Source organism: Ranitomeya imitator, chromosome 3 (assembly GCF_032444005.1).
Source record: "Ranitomeya imitator isolate aRanImi1 chromosome 3, aRanImi1.pri, whole genome shotgun sequence".
Lineage (NCBI taxonomy): Eukaryota > Metazoa > Chordata > Amphibia > Anura > Dendrobatidae > Ranitomeya > Ranitomeya imitator.
The window spans coordinates 576,816,194-576,838,985 of record NC_091284.1 but is presented as its reverse complement, the minus strand read 5'-3'; the positions used below and the strand labels follow the sequence as shown (position 1 = coordinate 576,838,985).

Below are 22,792 nucleotides of genomic sequence, written 5' to 3'. Positions count from 1 at the left end.
CTCCTCTTTCGGCCTCTCGCAGCATACTAACTCGCCAACACATGAAGATGGAAACTCCCTTGACTTGGTCTTCTCCCGGCTTTGCTCAGTGGATGATTTCACAAACTCCCCTCTCCCACTCTCTGACCACCACCTTCTTTCATTCTCTATCAAGAACTGCCATCCCGCTCAGGTCACCCCCACTTTCCACACTTATAGAAACATACAGGCCATTAACACCCAGGAACTTATGAAGAACTTGCAGTCCTCATTGGCCCCAATCTCCTCCATCTCATGTCCTGATTCTGCTCTGAAGCATTACAATGAAACCCTGCAAAGTGCCCTGGATGAAGCTGCTCCTCCTATACATAAAACAACTCGGCACAGACGGCAACAACCGTGGCACACGCTGCAAACACGTTTCCTGCAGCGGTGCTCCAGGTGCGCAGAACGTCTGTGGAGAAAATCTAATCTACCCGAAGATTTCATCCATTATAAGTTCATGCTAAAGACATACAATTCTGCCCTTCACCTCTCCAAACAAACCTACTTCAACACCCTCATCACCTCCCTGTCCAATAACCCTAAACGTCTCTTTGACACGTTCCAGTCCCTACTCAACCCAAGAGCGCAGGCCCCAACCACGGATCTCCGTGCTCACAATCTGGCCAATTACTTCAAAGAAAAAATTGACCATATTCGACAGGAAATCATCTCCCAATCTCTTCATACCATGCACTGTCCTCCCTCCCCCACTGCATCTAGTTCACTCTCTGACTTTGAACCAGTTACAGAAGAAGAAGTAAGCAGGCTCCTTGCATCTTCTCGCCCGACCACTTGCACCAGTGACCCCATTCCGTCACATTTCCTCCAGTCCCTTTCCCCGGCTGTCACCTCTCACCTAACAAAAATATTCAACCTTTCCCTCACTTCCGGTATTTTTCCCTCCTCATTTAAGCATGCCATCATACATCCATTACTTAAAAAACCATCCCTCAACCAAAACTGTGCCGCTAATTATAGACCTGTCTCTAATCTTCCCTTCATCTCTAAACTCCTCGAACGCCTGGTCCACTCCCGTCTTACCCGCTATCTCTCAGATAACTCTCTTCTCGACCCTCTTCAATCTGGTTTCCGCTCTTTACACTCTACTGAAACTGCCCTCACTAAAGTCTCTAATGACCTACTAACAGCTAAATCTAATGGTCACTACTCCATGCTAATTCTCTTGGATCTCTCTGCAGCATTTGATACTGTGGATCATCAGCTCCTCCTCACTATGCTCCGCTCCATCGGCCTCAAGGACACCGTTCTCTCCTGGTTCTCCTCCTATCTCTCTGACCGATCCTTCACTGTATGTTTCGCTGGTTCCTCCTCCTCTCACCTTCCCCTTACTGTTGGGGTTCCTCAAGGATCAGTCCTAGGCCCCCTCCTCTTCTCTTTGTATACTGCCCCTATTGAACAAACAATCAGTAGATTTGGCTTCCAGTACCATCTCTATGCTGACGACACCCAACTATACACTTCTTCTCCTGATCTCACGCCTGCCTTATTAGAAAACACCAGTGATTGTCTTACCGCTGTCTCTAGCATCATGTCCTCCCTCTATCTGAAACTAAACCTGTCAAAAACTGAACTCCTCGTGTTTTCTCCCTCTACTAACCTACCTTTGCCTGACATTGCCATCTCCGTTTGCGGTTCCACCATTACTCCAAAGCAACATGCCCGCTGCCTTGGGGTCATCCTTGATTCTGACCTTTCATTCACCCCCCACATCCGATCACTGGCTCGCTCTTCTTACCTGCATCTCAAAAACATTTCTAGAATTCGCCCTTTTCTTACTTTCGACTCTGCAAAAACTCTTACTGTTTCACTTATTCATTCTCGTCTGGACTATTGTAACTCTCTACTAATCGGCCTCCCTCTTACCAAACTCTCCCCGCTCCAATCTGTCCTGAATGCTGCTGCCAGGATCATATTCCTCACCAACCGTTACACCGATGCCTCTACCTTGTGCCAGTCATTACACTGGTTACCCATCCACTCAAGAATCCAGTACAAAACTACTACCCTCATCCACAAAGCACTCCATGGCTCAGCACCACCCTACATCTCCTCTCTGGTCTCAGTCTACCACCCTACCCGTGCCCTCCGCTCCGCTGATGACCTCAGGTTAGCATCCTCAATAATCAGAACCTCCCACTCCCGTCTCCAAGACTTTACACGTGCTGCGCCGATTCTTTGGAATGCACTACCTAGGATAATACGATTAATCCCCAATCCCCACAGTTTTAAGCGTGCCCTAAAAACTCATTTGTTCAGACTGGCCTACCGCCTCAATGCATTAACCTAACGATCCCTGTGTGGCCTATATTAAAAAAAAAAAAATTAATTAACTGGTTCATGCAGCTTTACATGAACACCCAAGCCTTACACTATGGCTGGTCCGAATAACTATAGCAATTGTTACCATCCACCTCTCGTGTCTCCCCTTTTCCTCATAGTTTGTAAGCTTACGAGCAGGGCCCTCACTCCTCTTGGTATCTGTTTTGAACTGTATTTCTGTTATGCTGTAATGTCTATTGTATGTACAAGTCCCCTCTATAATTTGTAAAGCGCTGCGGAATATGTTGGCGCTATATAAATAAAAATTATTATTATTATTATTAATAATGCCGGATCCCCTGTTTCAAGAGAAAAAGCCCAGTCTTGAGGGTCACCACGCAGCAAGGATATGATGATTTTTACTTGCTGAATGGGATCACCAGAAGAACGGGGTTTCAAAGCAAAAAACAATTTGCAGTTATTTTTAAAGTTCAAAAACTTGGATCTGTCCCCAAAAAACAAATCAGGAGTAGGAATTCTAGGCTCTAAAGCCGGAGTCTGGACAACATAGTCCTGGATACTCTGTACTCTTGCAGCAAGTTGATCCACACGAGAAAACAAACCCTGAACATCCATGCCAAAGCATATATCCTGAACCACCCAGATATCAAGAGGAAAAAAAAGACAAACCAGAGCACAGAAAAAAAAAATGGCTCAGAACTTTCTTTTCCTTCTTTTGAGATGCATTTAATTCATTTTCGGCCACTTGTACTGTTATGATACGGTGGTCTAGGAGCAACATGGAACGAGCTCTGAAGGAAGTGGTAACTGTACTGACCGCAGTCCCTAAGCTCAACACAACACTAGAAGTAGCCGTGGGATGCTCCTAACTCTCCCTAGGCACCTCGAACACAGTCTAAGAGCTAACTACCCCTAAAGATAGAAGCAGGAAAGCTATCTTGCCTCAGAGAAAATCCCCAAAGGATAGATTAGCCCCCCACAAATAATGACTGTGAGTGGAGAGGGAAAAGACATACACAGAATGAAACCAGGATGAGCGCAGGAGGCCAGTCTAGCTAAATAGATAGGACAGGATGGAATACTGTGCGGTCAGTATAAAACACTACAAAAAATCCACGCAGAGTTTACAAAAAATCTCCACACCTGACTATAGGTGTGGAGGGTAAATCTGCTTCCCAGAGCTTCCAGCAAGACAGAATTAATTCATACTGATAAGCTGGACAAACATAGAAAGCACAGAACAGATAAGTCCACAATCTGTGGACAGAAAGGAGCAAGCAAAAACTTAGCTTTGCTGAACTGGTCAGGATAACGGGGAAATCCAAAGAGATGTGAATCCAACCAGGAACCATTTACAAGTGGCACTGGCTGAAGAAAGAGCCAGGCATAAATAGCCGAGCAGAAAAGACGATGAGTGGAAGCAGCTGAAGACAGCTAAATCCATGGAGCAGCCATACCACTAGAAACCACAAGAGGGAGTCCAAGAGCAGAACTCACAAAAGTGCCACTTACAACCACCGGAGGGAGCCCAAGAGTGGAATTCACAACAGGCAAGTGCCAATGTGCAATTAGTCATGTACAAACATGCAAACCAAATGGTGAGAGATTAGGTAAAAGTACAACAGTAGAATGGAGCGCTCCTGGGGACCCACCACACCCGACGCGCGTTTCGCACCGAAATGCTTCGTCTGGGGGTCAAAACGCGCGTCGGGTGTGTTGGGTCCCCAGGAGCGCTCCATTCGGTAATTATATATGTTACTTCTACTGTTGTACTTTTACCTAATCTCTCACCATTTGGTTTGCATGTTTGTACATGACTAATTGCACATTGGCACTTGCCGGTTTATATTGTACTTATAGTGTTGTTATTTATGGAGCTTCTGCTCTGGGTTGCCCACCTTCTGTCCTGTGCCTTAGGTGTTTCACCCGCCATTATCCATTTTTAATATATATTGTGATTAATAAAAGTTATTTTTTAAATTTTATGGCTTTTGTGTGAAGGTTGCTTTTAAGCATGCAGAGAGACTGAATGAGTCACAGAAAAGCTGAGAAGGGGATGTTCTTTGGCCACATCCCAAACTGAAGATTACTTCATTGTAAACAATGAACTTTGGAACCAGATGATTAATCCCACACAACTCCAGGCATATTTAAGGCAGGTGAAAGGCACCCAAGTGACATATCAGAAAATGTGAAACCATTTACATCAGCTTGGTCTGTGTACTAGATGACTTGCAAGGGCACCTTAACACCAAACCCATTCCTGGTTTTGGCTTACAAATTCTAATATCAAATGCTGACTAGCGATGAGCGAGTGTTCTCGTTGCTCAGGTTTTCACGAGCACGCTCCGGTGACCTCCGAGTATTTGTTAGCGTTCGGAGATTAAGTTTTCATCACCGCACCTGAATGATTTACAGCTACTGGCCTGCTTGATTACATGTGAGGATTCCCTAGCAACCAGGCAACCCCCACATGTACTCAGCCTGGCTAATAGCTGTAAATCATTCAGCTGAGGTGAAAACTTAATCTCCGAACACTAACAAATACTCGGAGATCACCCAAGAGTGCTCGGGAAAACCCGAGCAACGAGTACACTCGCTCATCACTATTGCTGACCAAATACTGAACGTGTGAATGTGGCCTAATAATGAAAACTGGCATAGGGAAAAGTATTAAACATGCTTACTGAAATGTATTTAACACGTTTAACACCTCCTGTATAGAGAAACTAGTCACATGCATTGTTCAGGTGTGATTTTGGCCTATTTTTCCACTCACTCTTCAAATCCTGAACATTCTGTGAGCTCCTTCTATGAACGCTGAGCTTCATGAATTTTACAAATAGCTCTTCAACCTCTTTTGCATATCAATTCAAACTCTGATTACTCAGTAATGGAAAAATGGACTGGCTATGTAAAGGTATTGGTGGACTACTCTTTGAAAGTGCTATATGCACATATGAATTTGTTTGGGGTGTAAAATCCTGGTCACAGATTCTCTTTAAGTAGCAGAGGTAGCAGTTATCTTACTCGTTGCCAAACTTGGCTAGGTTCCAACATTTCCTACATGTTTTGCATTTGACAACTATTTACTCAACAGTTTGGTGTGTGTTTTATGTATCACAGTTTTTTACATGACTTCCTTTCCTTTTCAAAGCATTCATAAAGATTAAAAACACATTAGGAAATTGAAAGCAACAGGAAAACTCTTTTATGTTAGTGACTAGCAGCTGAGACCATTCATATTATTTGTATTGTGGATAGCAAGTGATTGTTACATAATTAATATAAATTACCTTGGCTTGACTATACAGGGACTAGAAGCTGTGAGTGGCTACACTTTATATTGGGCAAAATGAAATAACAAATATAAATTGGAACAACAACTGAGTCTACCAACAAAATATTGAAACTGGAAATATCTGTATCAATAAGTTTAATAGCTAAATTTATTGGCATTTTATAATGAGTTTGTATACTGCATATTAAAGGATTAATGTGTGGAGATAAATGACTACCAGGCATATAAAATGTGGTCTTCCTGCTGCACAGCAAAACGTTATTTGTTTACCAGCTTGTTTGATAGATAGAGAGGTAAATTTGACTGACTTACCGAAAATGTAAATTTAAATAGGCCGTCCCCTATTTTAAATGGCTACTTTAATGGGCTCAGGGTGGTCTAACAAATAAAAAGCAAACCTATTCTCACCTCCTAGACTAGTGCCGTTCCTCTACACTTCATATTGTGTCCTTCACTCGTCTCTCGGCATCAACATCTGGTTACCTGCAGCCATAGTAGTGGGAGACTTAGCAACGGGATAGCGGTCACAGTGGCCCCTCGATGCGTGTTTCGCTGACACGGCAGCTTCGTCAGGAGGTCCTACTACTATGGCTGCAGGTAACTGCTCTGTTATATTATAGGCATGGTTTATGTATTTAGAACTAGGTGAAATCTATTATGATATAAACAAACACTGAGCCTAATTACGCTTTATGCACCAGCCTATGTAAGTGTGTAGTATAAGACATTACATTTCTATACTTCTATTCTTATTGATATTCCTGGAGACTTTTTCAATTGGATATACAGGTCACATTCTCTATTTTGATCTGGGTTACCGGTTATTTGTAGTCCTACAGCAGTAGAGGTGTTTTTCATCCCTGCTGCAAATATATGTGTGGTTATTTACATTGTAATTTGAACTGTAATATATGATTATTGAATTTATAGTGTATGGAATTGTCCTGTCTAAATTTATAATAAAGATATTTAGAATTTTATCTGATCGTGTTATGACTTCACTGTCTCTATTGGTGATAGTTGTTCTTTTGTGAAGAGGATCACAATATACAGCTTTTTTAAGAGGAACGTTTATTGGTTATATGTGATCAGCATTTGGTAGTTCTACTGCCCGGATGGGTGGTCACAGTGGTGGTGATGCTTATGCAGTTGCTATTTTCTTTTTCTACTACTCTGTCCTTTGCTGTTGCCACATTTTCTTTTACTATATATTTTGTACAACGCTATGATTAACTTTTAACAATCATTTTACTTCACATTATTCAACTATGTTAAAAAGGATGCAACAATAAATGCTAGGTAGGTACACACATAGAAAACAAAATGTGGCAGCAGGCCGAGTTATAGGTGTAGAGTGAACGGTTGTCAAATTGAACTAGCAAAACAGGTTTGCAAAAACAGTCATGCACAGTTACTTGTCTAGTATTTTTTTCTATTTAACAAAATTCAACCCACATGAAAAATTATTTAATTAGAAATTCTGGATATGTACGTGTCCAAAATTCAACACCTGCAACAATGCACTGTATTTGTGTGATGTGTAGAGATGTAAAATTTGACCAGTAATTAGATACAATAAAAACCATTTCTTGTGATTAAAACAGTTGCATTTAAATAATCTTTGGAATTTAATGAGTTTTCTTCACAGAAAGGATTGCCCCAAAAATTCCGAAAATGCCATCACTTGCGGCAAATAAGCACTTCATCCCTGATGTATGATTTCAGATTTTCTTCTGTAAAAAAAATATTGTGCTGCTTTCTAGTGCATTAATAATGAAGAATAATGTTTAATTGTAATTCAAATGCAGCAGGACAGATGCCAGCTACATCATATCACTAATCAAATCACAATGGCATGGCTGCTGGCCTCTCTCTCTCCCTATCAACTGTATCCCTGCTGCAAATACAGACTACTTCATCTTCTTCAGTGCTGCAGTTGTGCACCACATTAGAGGCTTAAGTATTTATTCGATATTTTAAGGCTTTTTCTTCCTATCTCTGTTGTTGAGCAGTGAGCTCTATCTTTCCCTTTCATAAATCATTCTAAATTGGACACTGTATTCCTTACCTAGGCTTTTATGCAGGCTATGCCAGTCTTTCCTGATTTAATGTGATTCACCACAGCTGGAAGGTTATAGATTCACAATGTGCAATGTGTAAAATGAAAGTGGGCTGTTTTTTGTCAATTTGCATCAGTCAAAATGCAAATTATTTGAATTCGCTGGGACCTCATTCATCTATACTAGAAAATGGAAAGAGTAGTATGGACTGAGTTCTTAATTTTATTGATGGCGGGTTCCCTTGACTACACATCACCTATAAGCATGCTGCATATAGATGGTTTTATGCAACTTAATGCCTTAGTATAATATTCAAACTTAGGTGCCAAGTTGCCAACAGCTAAAAACACACATGTTTAACAGGTATCGGTAAGTAAGATCAACCCTCCTAATTAGTCAGCATGGGCACGCAGGGCATAGGAAGCTGAACAAAATTATATGTAATGGCCACTTTCCGCTCTCCTGATCTCACTGCAGAACTGTATGTGATTATAAGTGACACAAAGGCAGGTTCCTCTCAGCTTCAGCTTCCATTTCACAGGCAGGCAGGGTAATAATATTGTTGCAATACAGAAGAGCTCAAAGAGCTGCAAAAATGTGTTTAAATGGAGACAACGTTCAATTCTACTATTCTGTGTTAGGTACATATCTCACATTGATAATGACGCTTTTTATTTAAAATAAGCTCTAGAGCCAGATTCCCATGCAGATTAGTGTACAGGACATAGCCCTGAACAAATCATTTACATATTAAAAAATGGATATCTCTGGAATAATACTTTGGATCACAGATATAAAGGTATCATTTTATTCAGGTTCCTATGACCTACATGTCCACACAGATGACTTAGGAGCGTTGATCCTACAGACATTCCCTTTAAAAGCTATAAAGAGTCTTTATGAAAAATGAGTCATTAGATATATTTTCAATTTAGAAACATTTTAATTAAATGAAAGCTGATTCTGTGAATCATACATGATACTTAGTTTAAAAATGTAACAAACCTTGAGATGTTTTGTATTTGCCATAGTTTGTACAGCTGTTGTTTAGTAAAGGATACTTCCCCTCAAAATAATACATATTGACTCATGAAGTAACACTAGGGAGTACACCTCCTGACTGCATAATCTGTAACAACAAATTATCCTTCCATGTTGACAACAGTGGAAGATAGAGGAACAATGAACACTGTGCTTCCAGTAGTTGCTGGCCACACACGGTTGGGGTCAGTCTTAATGTCTTATAGACAATTGGAAAGCATATTTCATAAATCTCAAAAGCAAGGTTTTCTGCTGTTTGGTAGTAGCCCAACTATCTTTCATATCTCATACAATGAAATTCCAAAATTTGGGGGAAATATGCCGTGGTATAAACCCTCTTAGTTAGGCTTGAGCGAAACGGATCGGACAAATTCAAAAGTCGCCGACTTTTGGCAAAGTCGGGTTTCATGAAACCCGACCCGATCCTAGTGTGGGATCGGCCATGCGGTCGGCGATCTTCGCGCCAAAGTCGCGTTTCGTATAACGCGTTTGGCACCATTTTTTCAGCCAATGAAAGAGCGTGGGCAGAGTGATGATATAGGTTTTAGGGGTGTGGACGCCTATCGCCATCTTGTCGCTTGTGCGCTGTAGCGATTTGCAATGTGTAACACCAGCTTTTCCGTTCAGGGACGGAGGGAAGAGAGAGAGAGAGAGAGAGAGAGAGAAGAAAAAAAAAAAAGAGTTAGATTTCCCATTGACTTTGCATCGGGTTTCATGTTTCGGTCGATCCCCGACTTTTCGCCATAATCGGCCGATTTCACTCGAATCGACTTTTGAGATAGTCGGATTTCGAGAAACCCGACTCGACCCTAAAAAAGTAAAAGTCGCTCAACCCTACTCTTCGTAATTGTAGTAAGATAGAAAATAAAAGTACTTTGCCCTATTGACAGGCAATAATGAGGTATACATACAGCATTAGCTTGGAAATGCTCCTTTTTTACAGGTTGAAAAGATTGTCCACTACATTGGATAATGCCGTAACCGATTTAAACCTTGTAAAGAAGTATTTTTGCCAATACCTCTTGTTGCCATCAGTACTTGTGAGCGGCGCTATCGCTGACACCTCACTCGGCATCACGTGACTCCGGGTGCAGATGCCACTGACATCCGCTGATGTTACGTCAAGTTCCGGATCTCCTGCATTTCCTGGATGTGACCTAGACTTATGCACCCCTCCAGATTGACTTGGCTGTGGGTGGAGTTTCACCACATGTCACTGCCCTGCATCCAGCACGCGTTTGCGGCTAATGAAAGCAGAGGAGAGAGAGAAAGCGCACGCTGGATACTGGGCTGTGACTTGTGCTGAAACTTCGCCCACAGCCCAGTAAATCAGGGGTGGTGCACGCTTCTGAATCACGCCCGGGGGAATGCAGGAGATGTGGAACCTGAGGTGACATCAGGGGATATCAGCGGCAGCTGTACTCAGGGTCACGTGATTCCGAGTGAGCAGTCAGCTCAGATGGCAACGAGAAGTTTTTACAAAAATATTTCTTTACAAGGTTTAAATTGGTGGGGGCATTATCCAATGTAGTGGAGAACCTCTTTAAATAATATACATTATTTAGATAATGGTACAATAAACTAGATTAACATCAGTAATAGACTTTTAAGTAGAAACAAAACACAGATAATAAAGGGTAAACTCATCTGTTCAAAAAAACGAACATATTATGCGCTATGATAAGTCTGTAACACAGGATTAAATCCGGCACCATGGTAAGCCACATACAGAAATAGCTTCAGCAGGCTAAATCAGAACTCCAGTACACTTAAAGCAATTCAGACAACTGCAAAGAGGGTAAAATTGTTCTTAAAAGTCTAAAAATGTAATCCATTTTCTTCTTAACAAAAGCTGATAGCATGGGGGAAAGACTGTCTCAAGTAGACTGGTGCTCCAAAATGATAAGGTCATGATATTTTTAGAAATGAGGTACACTAATAGAGAAAGTGATACTATACAAGAAAAACTTTGTAGAACTTCTAATTGGGCAGCACCAGTAAACAAGGCATTTACTACAATTTTGCACTAAAACAAACAATATAATTTTTGTTGTGGTTCTGTATTCTGTGTTGAACTTTAGTATATCACATACAGCATACCACAGGGATATTTATATGGGAACCTGACCTGGTGTATCATTTCAAACTATATTTTGTGGTTCCGATGTCTTCCAATGTAGAAGATCTACTTTATTTATCTTTTGGTCTTTGAGCCTAATATATTCAAGTACGTTAGCTAAACTTGCTAACCAGTTGATCTAAACTTGCACATTACCATGTTATAGCTCTATGATGCTTGGATCCATGATACAAAACCAATATGGGCGCACACTGTACCTCTCTGTGCCTCTGACTTCATACAGAGGCACAAAAACAACTGTGGGATATTCCATTGAAGTGTCTTATTATGACGCTCAAGACATTAGCAGAAAGGGCAGGACCTCGTGTTTCAGGTTAATTTAAAATATACATGTATACAGCAGATGTATTTTAGGATTACCCCAATTTACCAGCTTTGTAAGCCCAGTCATCTGACATTAAATGGTCCCCTCACTACCATTAACCACTACTTACACAACCCTTTCTTAAAAGCCCGAGCCTCCAGAATAAAATAAGAAAGGCTAATACTCAGCAGCTTCGCCATTTCAGCACGGTTAGCATCACTTCAGGAGGAGATTGGCTGCAGCCTTTAGTATTTCGGCAGAGCTGATATCCATTCTGATGGAATATTAATGAGCTGCTGCCGATTAGCAACTACTGATTGGCTGCCCTAGCCACATGACACATCAATGTCACCCCTCCAACAAGGAACATCAGCACAGACATCACTGGAATGGAACTGCTGCTGGGGGTGACTGTACATGATACATTCTATTGGGCACTGAAAAGTAGTGGATAACCTTTTTAAACTCAATACTTGCGGATGGTTCTTGTTCTTCTGGATCTAACACATATTGTATAACCAATTTAATCCATTTTAAAATAAATCAATTTCCAAATACTAAAATGGCACACAAATGCAAGAAGAAATTAAGAAATCTACAAAGTGTTAAGGTGCAATACTCTCTATTCAATATTCTCTATTTTATGGCATTGTCAAACACAAACCATGTTGTTTTAAGAGCTAGTAGAATTCTGCAGCATTTGTGATAATGGTGGCATGGCTAATGAGGTTGCTAACTTGGGCAAATACTCATTGACTGAAGGGATCACATGTTGTCACAGACAGAAAAGTAAATAAAGAAATTGGCAGGTGACTCGGGCAGCGTTATGGAAGAACCGCAGAGAATCAGTAGGTGACCCTATATTTTTTCATTTGTAGACCACATAAGGCCGAGATCTAAAAAATCCGCAGGACAACTATTTCAACAATAAAAGGCAGGGCTAGTAATATTGCAAAAAAATTATATGATATATCCTTTTGCTTTGCCTCCTTGCTTGGCACCTTTCTGTGACATGCTGTTTAAAACACACTATTCGTCCTAAAAATAGTAAGGTAACCAGTAGGTTAAAAATCATTATACTGTACGTGTATGCTATAAGACATATTTGATATAATGTCTGGTAAAATTATTATATAGAAGAAATTGTTATCCTGTAAACTTACCTCTTCCAGAACATTGCAAAGGGGAGCTTCCTTGACACCTTTTTCTGCTCTCTTCTACTGACAGGTGGCAGGACCGTGGATGTTCACACTTCCGTCCAGTCCATCCTTCCTTACAATCACACAGTCCACAGTTACACTGCCCATGACCTGCACCAAAAAGGACCATTAGCATTAAACTTAGTGTCGGCAAACATAGCAATGTGCAAAATGCCACATTAATATGATATTACATCGATTTATGGGAATGCGTAAAACTACAAAAAAAAGGTATTTACACGAGAGGTATAAATGTGTCTATCTACCATTACACAAACTTCATTTAAGACTCCCATATATCACAAAACAAATTCAATGTATTAATACTATATGCTGGCAAAACCATTCATGTTATGCTGTTCCCATCAAAATCATTGGGTAGTTATATAAAATATAACCATTTACTGACAAAGTATCGTGAAAATATGTTTATTTCAAAGTTCTCTCACTACACTCATATTGGCATATGTCAAATTGAGAGAAAAGGTAATAAACAAGGATCTGTAACTCAACCCAGTGATATGGTAACCCTTAAAACCCAGGCCATTGTAAGAGTGTGACAGGGACTGTCATGTGCCTCCCTCCTGACAGACAACGTTTGTAATATGTGTGTTGTGAAAGGTAACTTGTATTGCTATGGAGTAATTTAGTATGTAAAAATTCATAGGCTCTTATAAAAACGAATGCATGTGGCTCTTGTAGTATAATATAACCAATGCACAATGTCAGTAATGTGTAGTGTATAGGGAAAGCATAGGGTTAGATTTAGGACATAACATTTAGTATAGGACTTATAGGTTAGATTAAGAAAGGGACTATGCAGTGGCATACATATTAGTAGTAGGAAGTAGTGTATAGGTTTATATACAGTTAATTTGTTTGGGACCAGCCCAGCATGGAAGGAGATTTGGTCATACAAAAAGGGGAGCACCTCCTGATTAGATCAGATCGAGATAGTGTAAGTGAGAGTTCAAGGCCAGAAGGCTGGAAGCACGAGAAGTACATATTGGTTTGGCAGTTTGAGACCGTCATCAACTTTCTTTGGACATTCTTGTAACATCTGGGGCCAATGGCCCAAACTAAGCACTAGGAAGAGAGCATTATTCCCTTCCAACAAGTAGAAGTTGGATGGAGACATGTGTGAGGCAGACTGGTCGAGTATTCTGCGGAGCCAAAAGGAATATCCTGAAGAAGAAGCAAAGCTGAAGAAGCGAATAAGAGTAGGGATAGTTCAGGCTGAACAGACTTAAGAAATGAAAAGAAACCACTGGAGCAATAAGTAGAAGAGGGCATAACTTTGTGAAGGGCGGATCTTTAACTCCTGTGGTTTTTGTGTTATAGCGGTGTTGATTTTAAGCAACAGTGATGTGGCTTTAAGACTGAAGGATATGTTTGTGCCTGGTGCGTCACTGTGAGGAGGGTGGGGCTTATTTAGGTGTGGTAACTGTCTCTTTTTGTGAGGATGGTGGGGGCTGGTCTCTCTCTGTGAGGGGGTGGGGTTTACAGTATAGAAAAAGTTTGGACACACCTTCTCATTTAAAGATTTTTCTGTATTTTCATGACTATGAAAATTGTAAATTCACACTGAAGGCATCAAAGCTATGAATTAACACTAGTGTTGAGTGATACCTTCCGATATTCGGAAATATCGGTATCGGATTGGATCAGCCAATATTCAAAAAATATCAGATATCGCCGGTACTGATACCCAATACCAATGCAAGTCAATGGGACAAAAATATCGGAATTAAAATAAACAGTTTCTTTAATTGTAGGTTAATTCTACATGAAGGAAAACAACTAAGACTAATGTAGGATGTATTGGGGGAGGTGGAGGAGACATTAAATGCATAGAGGATTAGCCCAATCAAATGGAATAGTAGGAATTAAATTTTTTTTTTAAGATGTTCGGAGTTACAAAGATATTGACTATGTTAAGATTTTTTATATTTTGTCAGATATTTATGATTCACTAATTCCATGCTCTTCACCTCCTTTTTTACTTCTCCCACACTTTCTTCTTCATCATCCTCAGCAGCAGCATATTTTTCATCAACTTCTTCTTCACCTTATTCATCTTCTTCTTCACCTTCTTCCTATTATTCTTTTTTTTTTACATTCTTCATATTCTTTTTATTCAACTATTATTCTTCATATTCAACTTCTTCATCTTCTTCATATTCTTCTTCTTCATCATATTCTTATTTGTGACAGGCATTCCTGTAGTTGTTATCTATAAAAGTTTGAAGATTACACCTTCCGTTCTGCCTGTCACAAAAGAGTTACAACAGGATTTGTCCGCGTTCAGTTTGGCCTGCAGCAGCAGGCTTTTTCCAGGGGCACCACGAGGAGGAACGGACTCACCCCCATACACTGCTTAGTCTTCTTCTGCTTATAATTTAGATAATATCTTTTGCTCTGATTTTTAGTCTTATGCTTAATGTTCTTCTCCTCTTTGTTCTACAGCTTCTTGTTCTTCAGCTTCTCGGTCTTCAGGGTCGTCGTCTCCAGGGTCGTCATCTTCTTCGGGTTGGTCTTCAGGGTCGTCGTCTCCAGGGTTGTCGTCTCCGGGGTCGTCGTCTGCGGGGTCGTCATCTTCTTCGGGGTGGTCTTCAGGATCGTCATCTTTAGGGTCTTGAACTTGGAAATGTAGCAGAAGATACAAGAAGGCTGAGGAACTGCCGAGAACCAGCTGATTTTACTGGAACCTGGATGGCTACCCGAAGGTCCAAGAGCCAATGGAACTACCGAGGACCAGCTGACATTACTGGAACCCGGTTACTAAGCAGGAGGTACCCGTGCCAGAAAGCACTACCAAGGACCACCTGACATTGGTGGAACTCGGATACCCAGAAGGAGGCACCTAAGCCAAAAGCTCTGCCCGGAACCATCTGACGGTACTGGAACATAGGGACCTATTCAAGATTGTCTTCCTAAGAACCAGCTAATGGTGCTGGAACTCAGATAGGCAGCAGGAGGTCCACATGGAAAAAAAAATTGCTAGGCCGCGAGCCGGCCGTAGTTACCGAAAACCCACAGTCCTACAGGGGGAGCTTGTCCTATTGGCACTACGGAACGAGCCTTGATTGCCATTTCCCGCAGCCCACATAGGAAGCACCTAAACTGCAGGCACCATAGAGTCAGCTAACGTGACCGCAACACGACAGGACAATGTATTGGAGGCTAAGTGACCTTGACACTACCCGGAAGCAGCTGGCGTGCTGGAACCAGGCTGGGCAGGAGGGAGTACTCGTGCCAAAGACACTTCTGAGCAGCAATTGGCGGTGTTGGAGCCCAGGGAATACATGATAAACAGAGTTTAGGCTGAGGCCTAATAGGAGCAAGTTGAAAGGGAACCTTTAACCCCCCCAGGCGTTTGCAACTAGAAGAGCCACCTTGTGCAGCAGTAATGCTGCACAAGGAAAAGGTGGCTCTTTTAATTATGCTCCTTGAACACGCTGAACAAAACACTTATAAAATGTGGCCCCTCATACCGTGAAACCGTCCTGGAGGCGGGACATTCCTCCTTAATGAGACGCAGGACAGCCAGCAGTCATACCCTCTTGGCGCCGGGTGCAGCCTCCTGAGCGTTGTTTGTTTCTGTCCCAGAGCCTGCGTTGTTATGTTATCCCTTTGCCATGCGCTGTTAGCACTGCCCGTCTTCTGACATCATTTGATGTCAGGCTGACTGCACCTGTGCGATCACGCTGCCTGAGATCCCGCCCCGCAGTGTCTTCTGATTTATTCACACTGCGGGGCCGGGATTCATGGTCATGCGCAGTGCATTTCTTCGCCTCTCACTCATCTCCTTCCGCCTTCTTCAGATTGTGTGGCATCAGCAGATCCCTAATCACATGCCATGGCCGTGATGCCGCACAGTCTGAAGAAGGCGGAAGGAGATGAGCGAGAGGCGAAGATATTCACTGCGCATGCCCATGAATCCCAGCCCCACAGTGTCTTCTGATTTATTCACACTGCGGGGCTGGGATTTATGGCCTTGCACAGTGCATATATGCACCTCTCACTCATCTCCTTCCGCCTTCTTCAGACTGTGCGGCGTCAGCTGATCCCTAATCACATGCCATGGCCGTGATGTCGCACAGTCTGAAGAAGGCGGAAGGAAATGAGTGAGAGGCGAAGATATGCACTGTGCTTGCCCATGAATCCCAGCCCCGCAGTGTGCATAAATCAGAAGACACTGCGGGGCGGGTTCTCGGACAGCGCGACTGCAGAGGCGCAGTCAGCCTGACATTGAATGATGTCAGAAGACGGGTTACGCTAACTGCGCATGGCCAAGGGATAACCTAACAGTGCTGGCTCCTGGGACAGAAAACAAACCACGGTCAGGAGGCGGTGCACGGCGCCAAGGGGGTATGAATGATGGCTGTGCTGCATCTCATTAAGAAGGAAAGTCCCACCTCCGGGATGGTTTGAAGGTATGAGGGGACACATTTTCTAAGTTCAGCGTGTGCAAGGAGAATAACTAAAAGAGCCACCTTGTCCAAATGCAGCATTAGTGCTGCACAAGGTGGCTCTTTCAGTTACAAATACCTGGGGGGGACAGGTTCCCTTTAATTTCTGTTGTAGTGTCAGCATGGAGGTAGCAGGACACATTGCCGGATCCACAGCAGTGGAGCAGCTGACGTTACTGAACCCCAATAACACGGCAGCAAGTGTTGACTGTGCAAACGGCACTTTCGGGCAGCAACTGGCGGTGTTGGAGCCCAGGGTCAATCAGGGTGTCGCCCGACGCCTAATTGTAGCAAGTTTCAAATCTGTAGTAGTGTGAATATGGAGGGAGCAGAAGAAATGGCCGCACACACAGCAGGGGAACAGCTGGCATTACTGAACCCCACTAACACATGAGCGAGTGATTTTCTCTGTGCAGACAGCACTTCCGGGCAGCAACTGGCGGTGTTGGAGCCCAGGGTCAATGCAAGAAACTGGCCGGAAAACTTGCCGCACACACAGCAGGGGAACAGCTGGCGTTACTGAACCCCAATAACAGAGGAGCAACTGTTGACTGTGCAGACAGCACTTCTGGGCAGCAACTGGCGGTGTTGGAGCCCAGGGTCAATGCTAGAAGCAGAGTGTAGGCCGAGACCTAATTGGAGCTAGTTTATTATCTGATGTAGTCTTAGTGTGGAGGGAGCAGGAGAACTTACTGCACCCACAGCAGGGGAACAGCTGGCATTACTGAACCCCAATAACAGAGGAGCAACTGTTGACTGTGCGGACAGCACTTCCAGGCAGCAACTGGCGGTGTTGGAGCCCAGGGTCAATGCAAGAAACTGGCAGGAGAACTTGCCGCACACAGCAGGGGAACAGCTGGCATTACTGAACCCCAATAACAGAGGAGCAACTGTTGACTGTGCGGACAGCACTTCCAGGCAGCAACTGGCAGTGTTGGAGCCCAGGGTCAATGCTAGAAGCAGAGTGTAGGCCGAGGCCTAATTGAAGGTACTTTAATATCTGATGTAGTCTTAGTGTCGAGGGAGTTTAGGCAAGTCCACAGAACACAATGGTATTATGTATATATACACGTGCCAGTGTAGGTAATAATAAATATGAATAACCTTGTGAAAGAGACCAGTGCGCTGTGGAAGGTTTAGTGGGAAACCCACTTAACAAGGGATAGGTACAACCATAACCAGTATATAGATAAAAGTAAGATATAACACCAGACAGGGGGTATATGTAGAAAACGCCTTTATTAGATACAGATGGCGAATAAATGTATATTTTTAAATACTCATAAAAAGTGCGTACAAGGACAAAAATATATTACAAACAATGACCACAATATATAACAATTATTAAAAAAATATATAAAAAAATGGACAATTTGAAAAGACTAGCTGACCCCAACGATATCTTCATATAAAACCGAGGGTGTGCTCCCACACAAAGTATATAACTAGACAAATATCAATATATATTTATTATAAACAATGATAAAAAGTGCGGAATAAGATGAGTAACAAAACCATCCGTGTGTATATGTACCAGACTGCACAGACCAAAGTGCAATGTGCAAAAAATATATAACAAAAAATAAATATATGAATCTAGGAGTAAAAAGTGGCACCACTATATCGAGTGATGAACAATACTGAAGTGCAAAAAATATGTGCAAAATTATAACCAAGACAGGTGATAAACCAATCACACAAAACGAACTGGTCTCACTACCTGTCACAATGTAGGCAAATCAGATAATGAAAAGTGCCAAAGTGCAATAAAGCCAAATATGGCAAAGAAGGTGCAATTTGATATATATCTAATTGATACGAGCAAACTCGCTGCTGACTCTCTATTCAGGTGGAGGCAAAGAACGTCACTCACATCCGCATATGGCCAAGAGAACCGCAACCACCTCAATATCTTAGCGTGAAAAATCACAAAGGGAGCACACTATACCTCAATTACTTAGACCGGATCAGTGGGGTCAGCCAGGTCCTCATACGAACGCGCCCCGACGCGCGTTTCGGATCGTGATCCTTCGTCAGGGGGATAGCTATTGGGGCGCAGAAGCGCCGATTAAATAGTGTCCCAATAACTAGCGCCACAGCCCGGGTGTAGGCGGCGCATGCGCGGTCCATCCGTTCCGGCACTTCCGCCGTCCACGTCATGCCGCCGGACGTACAGGGGCAGAGTACCCGACGTCTCCATAGCAACAGGACGCGGAACGGCCGAGTCCCTTCACGCCGACCAGGCATGCGCACCACCAGAAGCCGCGTCTAGATAGACTGGTAAAGGACTCGGTCACCAAAGTACTTAATGGACATGACTAAGGGGTGGGATCTCGCAAACATAGGCCGTCCATGAAATACATGGGAAGAAGATCCGGAAAATTTAGAGAAAGGGGAATTATAAATCTAAATCTATAGAGTACAAGAAAACAATTTTTATACAAAAAAAATTTTTTCATACAAAAAGATCCCCTACTTCACACCAGATGTGCCGGGCCGGCACCCAGGACAGCAGACAATCAAAGGAAATATACAAGGGGATGAAACACTCCAGTGATCCAAAGAAAAAAACTGATATAGGAGAAATGCTGTCAAAAGTATGGAAGATAGTATGCAGTCATGTAAGCAGATATGTCTCATGGCTATATACATGTGGCTACATAGGATATGATGTCACATAAAACACTATTTGATTATATTGAAACATACTTCTTTATATAAACATGTGTATATGTATATTACATCTACATATATTTTAGCAGGGTCATCCAATGAGTCCAGACCAGGACAAGCTTCTCCAGAGTAACAGACATCATAACGGACGACACATCCTACAGCAGCAAGGGATCAAGATGAAGTACATAGACAAGTAAGTAGATCACTAAAGAGAAAAAAAAATGAGGACCTGGCTGACCCCACTGATCCGGTCTAAGTAATTGAGGTATAGTGTGCTCCCCTTGTGATTTTTCACGCTAAGATATTGAGGTGGTTGCGGTTCTCTTGGCCATATGCGGATGTGAGTGACGTTCTTTGCCTCCACCTGAATAGAGAGTCAGCAGCGAGTTTGCTCGTATCAATTAGATATATATCAAATTGCACCTTCTTTGCCATATTTGGCTTTATTGCACTTTGGCACTTTTCATTATCTGATTTGCCTACATTGTGACAGGTAGTGAGACCAGATAGTTCGTTTTGTGTGATTGGTTTATCACCTGTCTTGGTTATAATTTTGCACATATTTTTTGCACTTCAGTGTTGTTCATCACTCGATATAGTGGTGCCACTTTTTACTCCTAGATTCATATATTTATTTTTTGTTATATATTTTTTGCACATTGCACTTTGGTCTGTGCAGTCTGGTACATATACACACGGATGGTTTTGTTACTCATCTTATTCCGCACTTTTTATCATTGTTTATAATAAATATATATTGATATTTGTCTAGTTATATACTTTGTGTGGGAGCACACCCTCGGTTTTATATGAAGATATCGTTGGGGTCAGCTAGTCTTTTCAAATTGTCCATTTTTTAATATTTTTTTATATATTTTTTTAATAATTGTTATATATTGTGGTCATTGTTTGTAATATATTTTTGTCCTTGTGCGCACTTTTTATGAGTATTTAAAAATATACATTTATTCGCCATCTGTATCTAATAAAGGCGTTTTCTACATATACCCCCTGTCTGGTGTTATATCTTACTTTTATCTATATACTGGTTATGGTTGTACCTATCCTTAGTGTGGAGGGAGCAGGAGAACTTGCCGCACACACAGCAGGGGAACAGCTGGCGTTACTGAACCCCACTAACACATGAGCGAGTGTTTTTCTCTGTGCCGACAGCACTTCTGGGCAGCAACTGGTGGTGTTGGAGCCCAGGGTCAATGCAAGAAACTGGCAGGAGAACTAGCCGCACACATAGCAGGGGAACAGCTGGCATTACTGAACCCAAATAACAGAGGAGCAACTGTTGACTGTACAGACAGCACTTCCGGGCAGCAACTGGCGGTGTTGGAGCCCAGGGTCAATACTAGAAGCAGAATGTAGGCCGAGGCCTAATTGGAGCTAGTTTAATATCTGATGTAGTCTTAGTGTGGAGGGAGCAGGAGAACTTGCCGCACACAGAGCAGGGGAACATCTGGCGTTAATGAACCCCAATAACAGAGGAGCAACTGTTGACTGTGTGGTCAGCACTTCCGGGCATCAACTGGTGGTGTTGGAGCCCAGGGTCAATGCAAGAAACTGGCAGGAGAACATGCCGCACACACAGCAGGGGAACAGCTGGCGTTACTGAACCCCAATAACAGAGGAGCAACTGTTGACTGTGCAGACAGCACTTCCGGGCAGCAACTGGCGGTGTTGGAGCCCAAAATCAATGCAAGAAACTGGCAGGAGAATTTGCTGCACACACAGCAGGGGAACAGCTGGCGTTACTGAACGCCAATAACAGAGGAGCAACTGTTGACTGTGCGGACAGCACTTCCATGCAGCAATTGGCGGTGTTGGAGCCCAGGGTCAATGCTAGAAGTAGAGTGTAGGCCAAGGCCTAATTGAAGCAGAGTGTAGGCCGAGGCCTAATTGGAGCTAGTTTAAAGGTAACCTTTAACCCCCCAGGCATTAGTAACTGAAAGAGCCAACTTCTGCACAAGGAAAAGGTGGCTCTTTTAGTTCTGCTCCTTGCACACGCTAAACTAAACACTTATAAAATGTGTCCCCTCATACCGTGAAAGTCCCGGAGGCGGGACTTTCCATCCAAATCAGATGGGGCACAGCCGTCATTCATAGCCCCTTGTCGCCGGGCGCTGCCTCCTCAGCGTTGTATGAATCTGTCCCGGAGCCTGCGCTGTTATGTTAAACCTTGGGCATGGGCAGTTAACGCTGCCCATCTTCTGACATCATTTGTTGTCAGCTGACTGCACCTGTGTGGGTGGGTTGCCCGAGATCCCGCCTCGCAGTGTCTTCTGATTTATTCACACTGCGGGGCTGGGATTCATGGGCATGCGCAGTGCATATCTTCGCCTCTCACTCATCTCCTTCTGCCATCTTTAGACTGTACGGCGCTACGGCCATGGCACGTGATTAGGGATCAGCTGATGGCGCACAGTCAGAAGAAGGCGGAAGGAGATGAGTGACAGGCAAAGATATGCACTGTGCATGGCCATGAATCCTTGCCCCGCAGTGTGAATAAATCAGAAGACACTGCGAGGCGGGATCTCGGGCAGCACGGCCACACAGGCGCAGTCAGCCTGACACCAAATGATGTCAGAAGACTGGCAGCGCTAACTGCCCATGCCCAAGGTTTAACATAACAGCGCAGGCTCCGGGACAGATTCAAACAATGTTGAGGAGGCGGCGCCCGGCGACAAGGGGGTTTGAATGACAGATGTGCTGCATCTCATTACGAAGGAAAGTAGCACCTCCGGGACGGTTTCACGGTGTGAGGGGACACATTTTAGAAGTGTTAAATTCATCGTGTGCAAGGAGCATAACTAAAAGAGCCACCTTTTCCTTGTGCAGCATTAGTGCTGCATAAGGTGGCTCTTTCAGTTACAAATGCCTCGGGGGGAACAGGTTCCCTTTAATTTCTGTAGTAGTGTGAGTGTGGAGGTAGCAGGAGCTATCGCCGGATACACAGCTGGGGATCAGCTGACGTTCCTGAACCCCAATAACATGGCAGCAAGTGTTGACTGTGCAAACGGCACTTCCGGGCAGCAACTGGCGGTGTTGGAGCCCAGGGTCAATCAGGGTGTAGGCCGAGGCCTAATTGTAGCAAGTTTCAAATCTGTAGTAGTGTGAATGTGGAGGGAGCAGGAGAAATTGCCGCACACACAGCTGGGGATCAGCTGACGCTACTGAACCCCAAAACACTGGAGCAGGTGTTGACTGTGCGGACATAACTTCCGGGCAGCAACTGGCGGTGTTGAAGCCCAGGGTCAATGCTAGA

The 22,792-nt window shown here is 43.1% G+C and overlaps 1 protein-coding gene across 1 annotated transcript in view; it reads right to left on the bottom strand.

Annotated features, from left to right (window-relative positions):
- The window catches only part of ITGBL1 (integrin subunit beta like 1), an 829,798-nt gene that overhangs the window by 428,617 nt on the left and 378,389 nt on the right, over positions 1–22,792 (bottom strand). Inside the window, exon 7 of the mRNA XM_069757981.1 lies at positions 12,335–12,481. Within this exon, the coding sequence (XP_069614082.1) occupies positions 12,335–12,481 (147 nt within the window). The remainder of the gene's footprint in view (positions 1–12,334; positions 12,482–22,792) is intronic.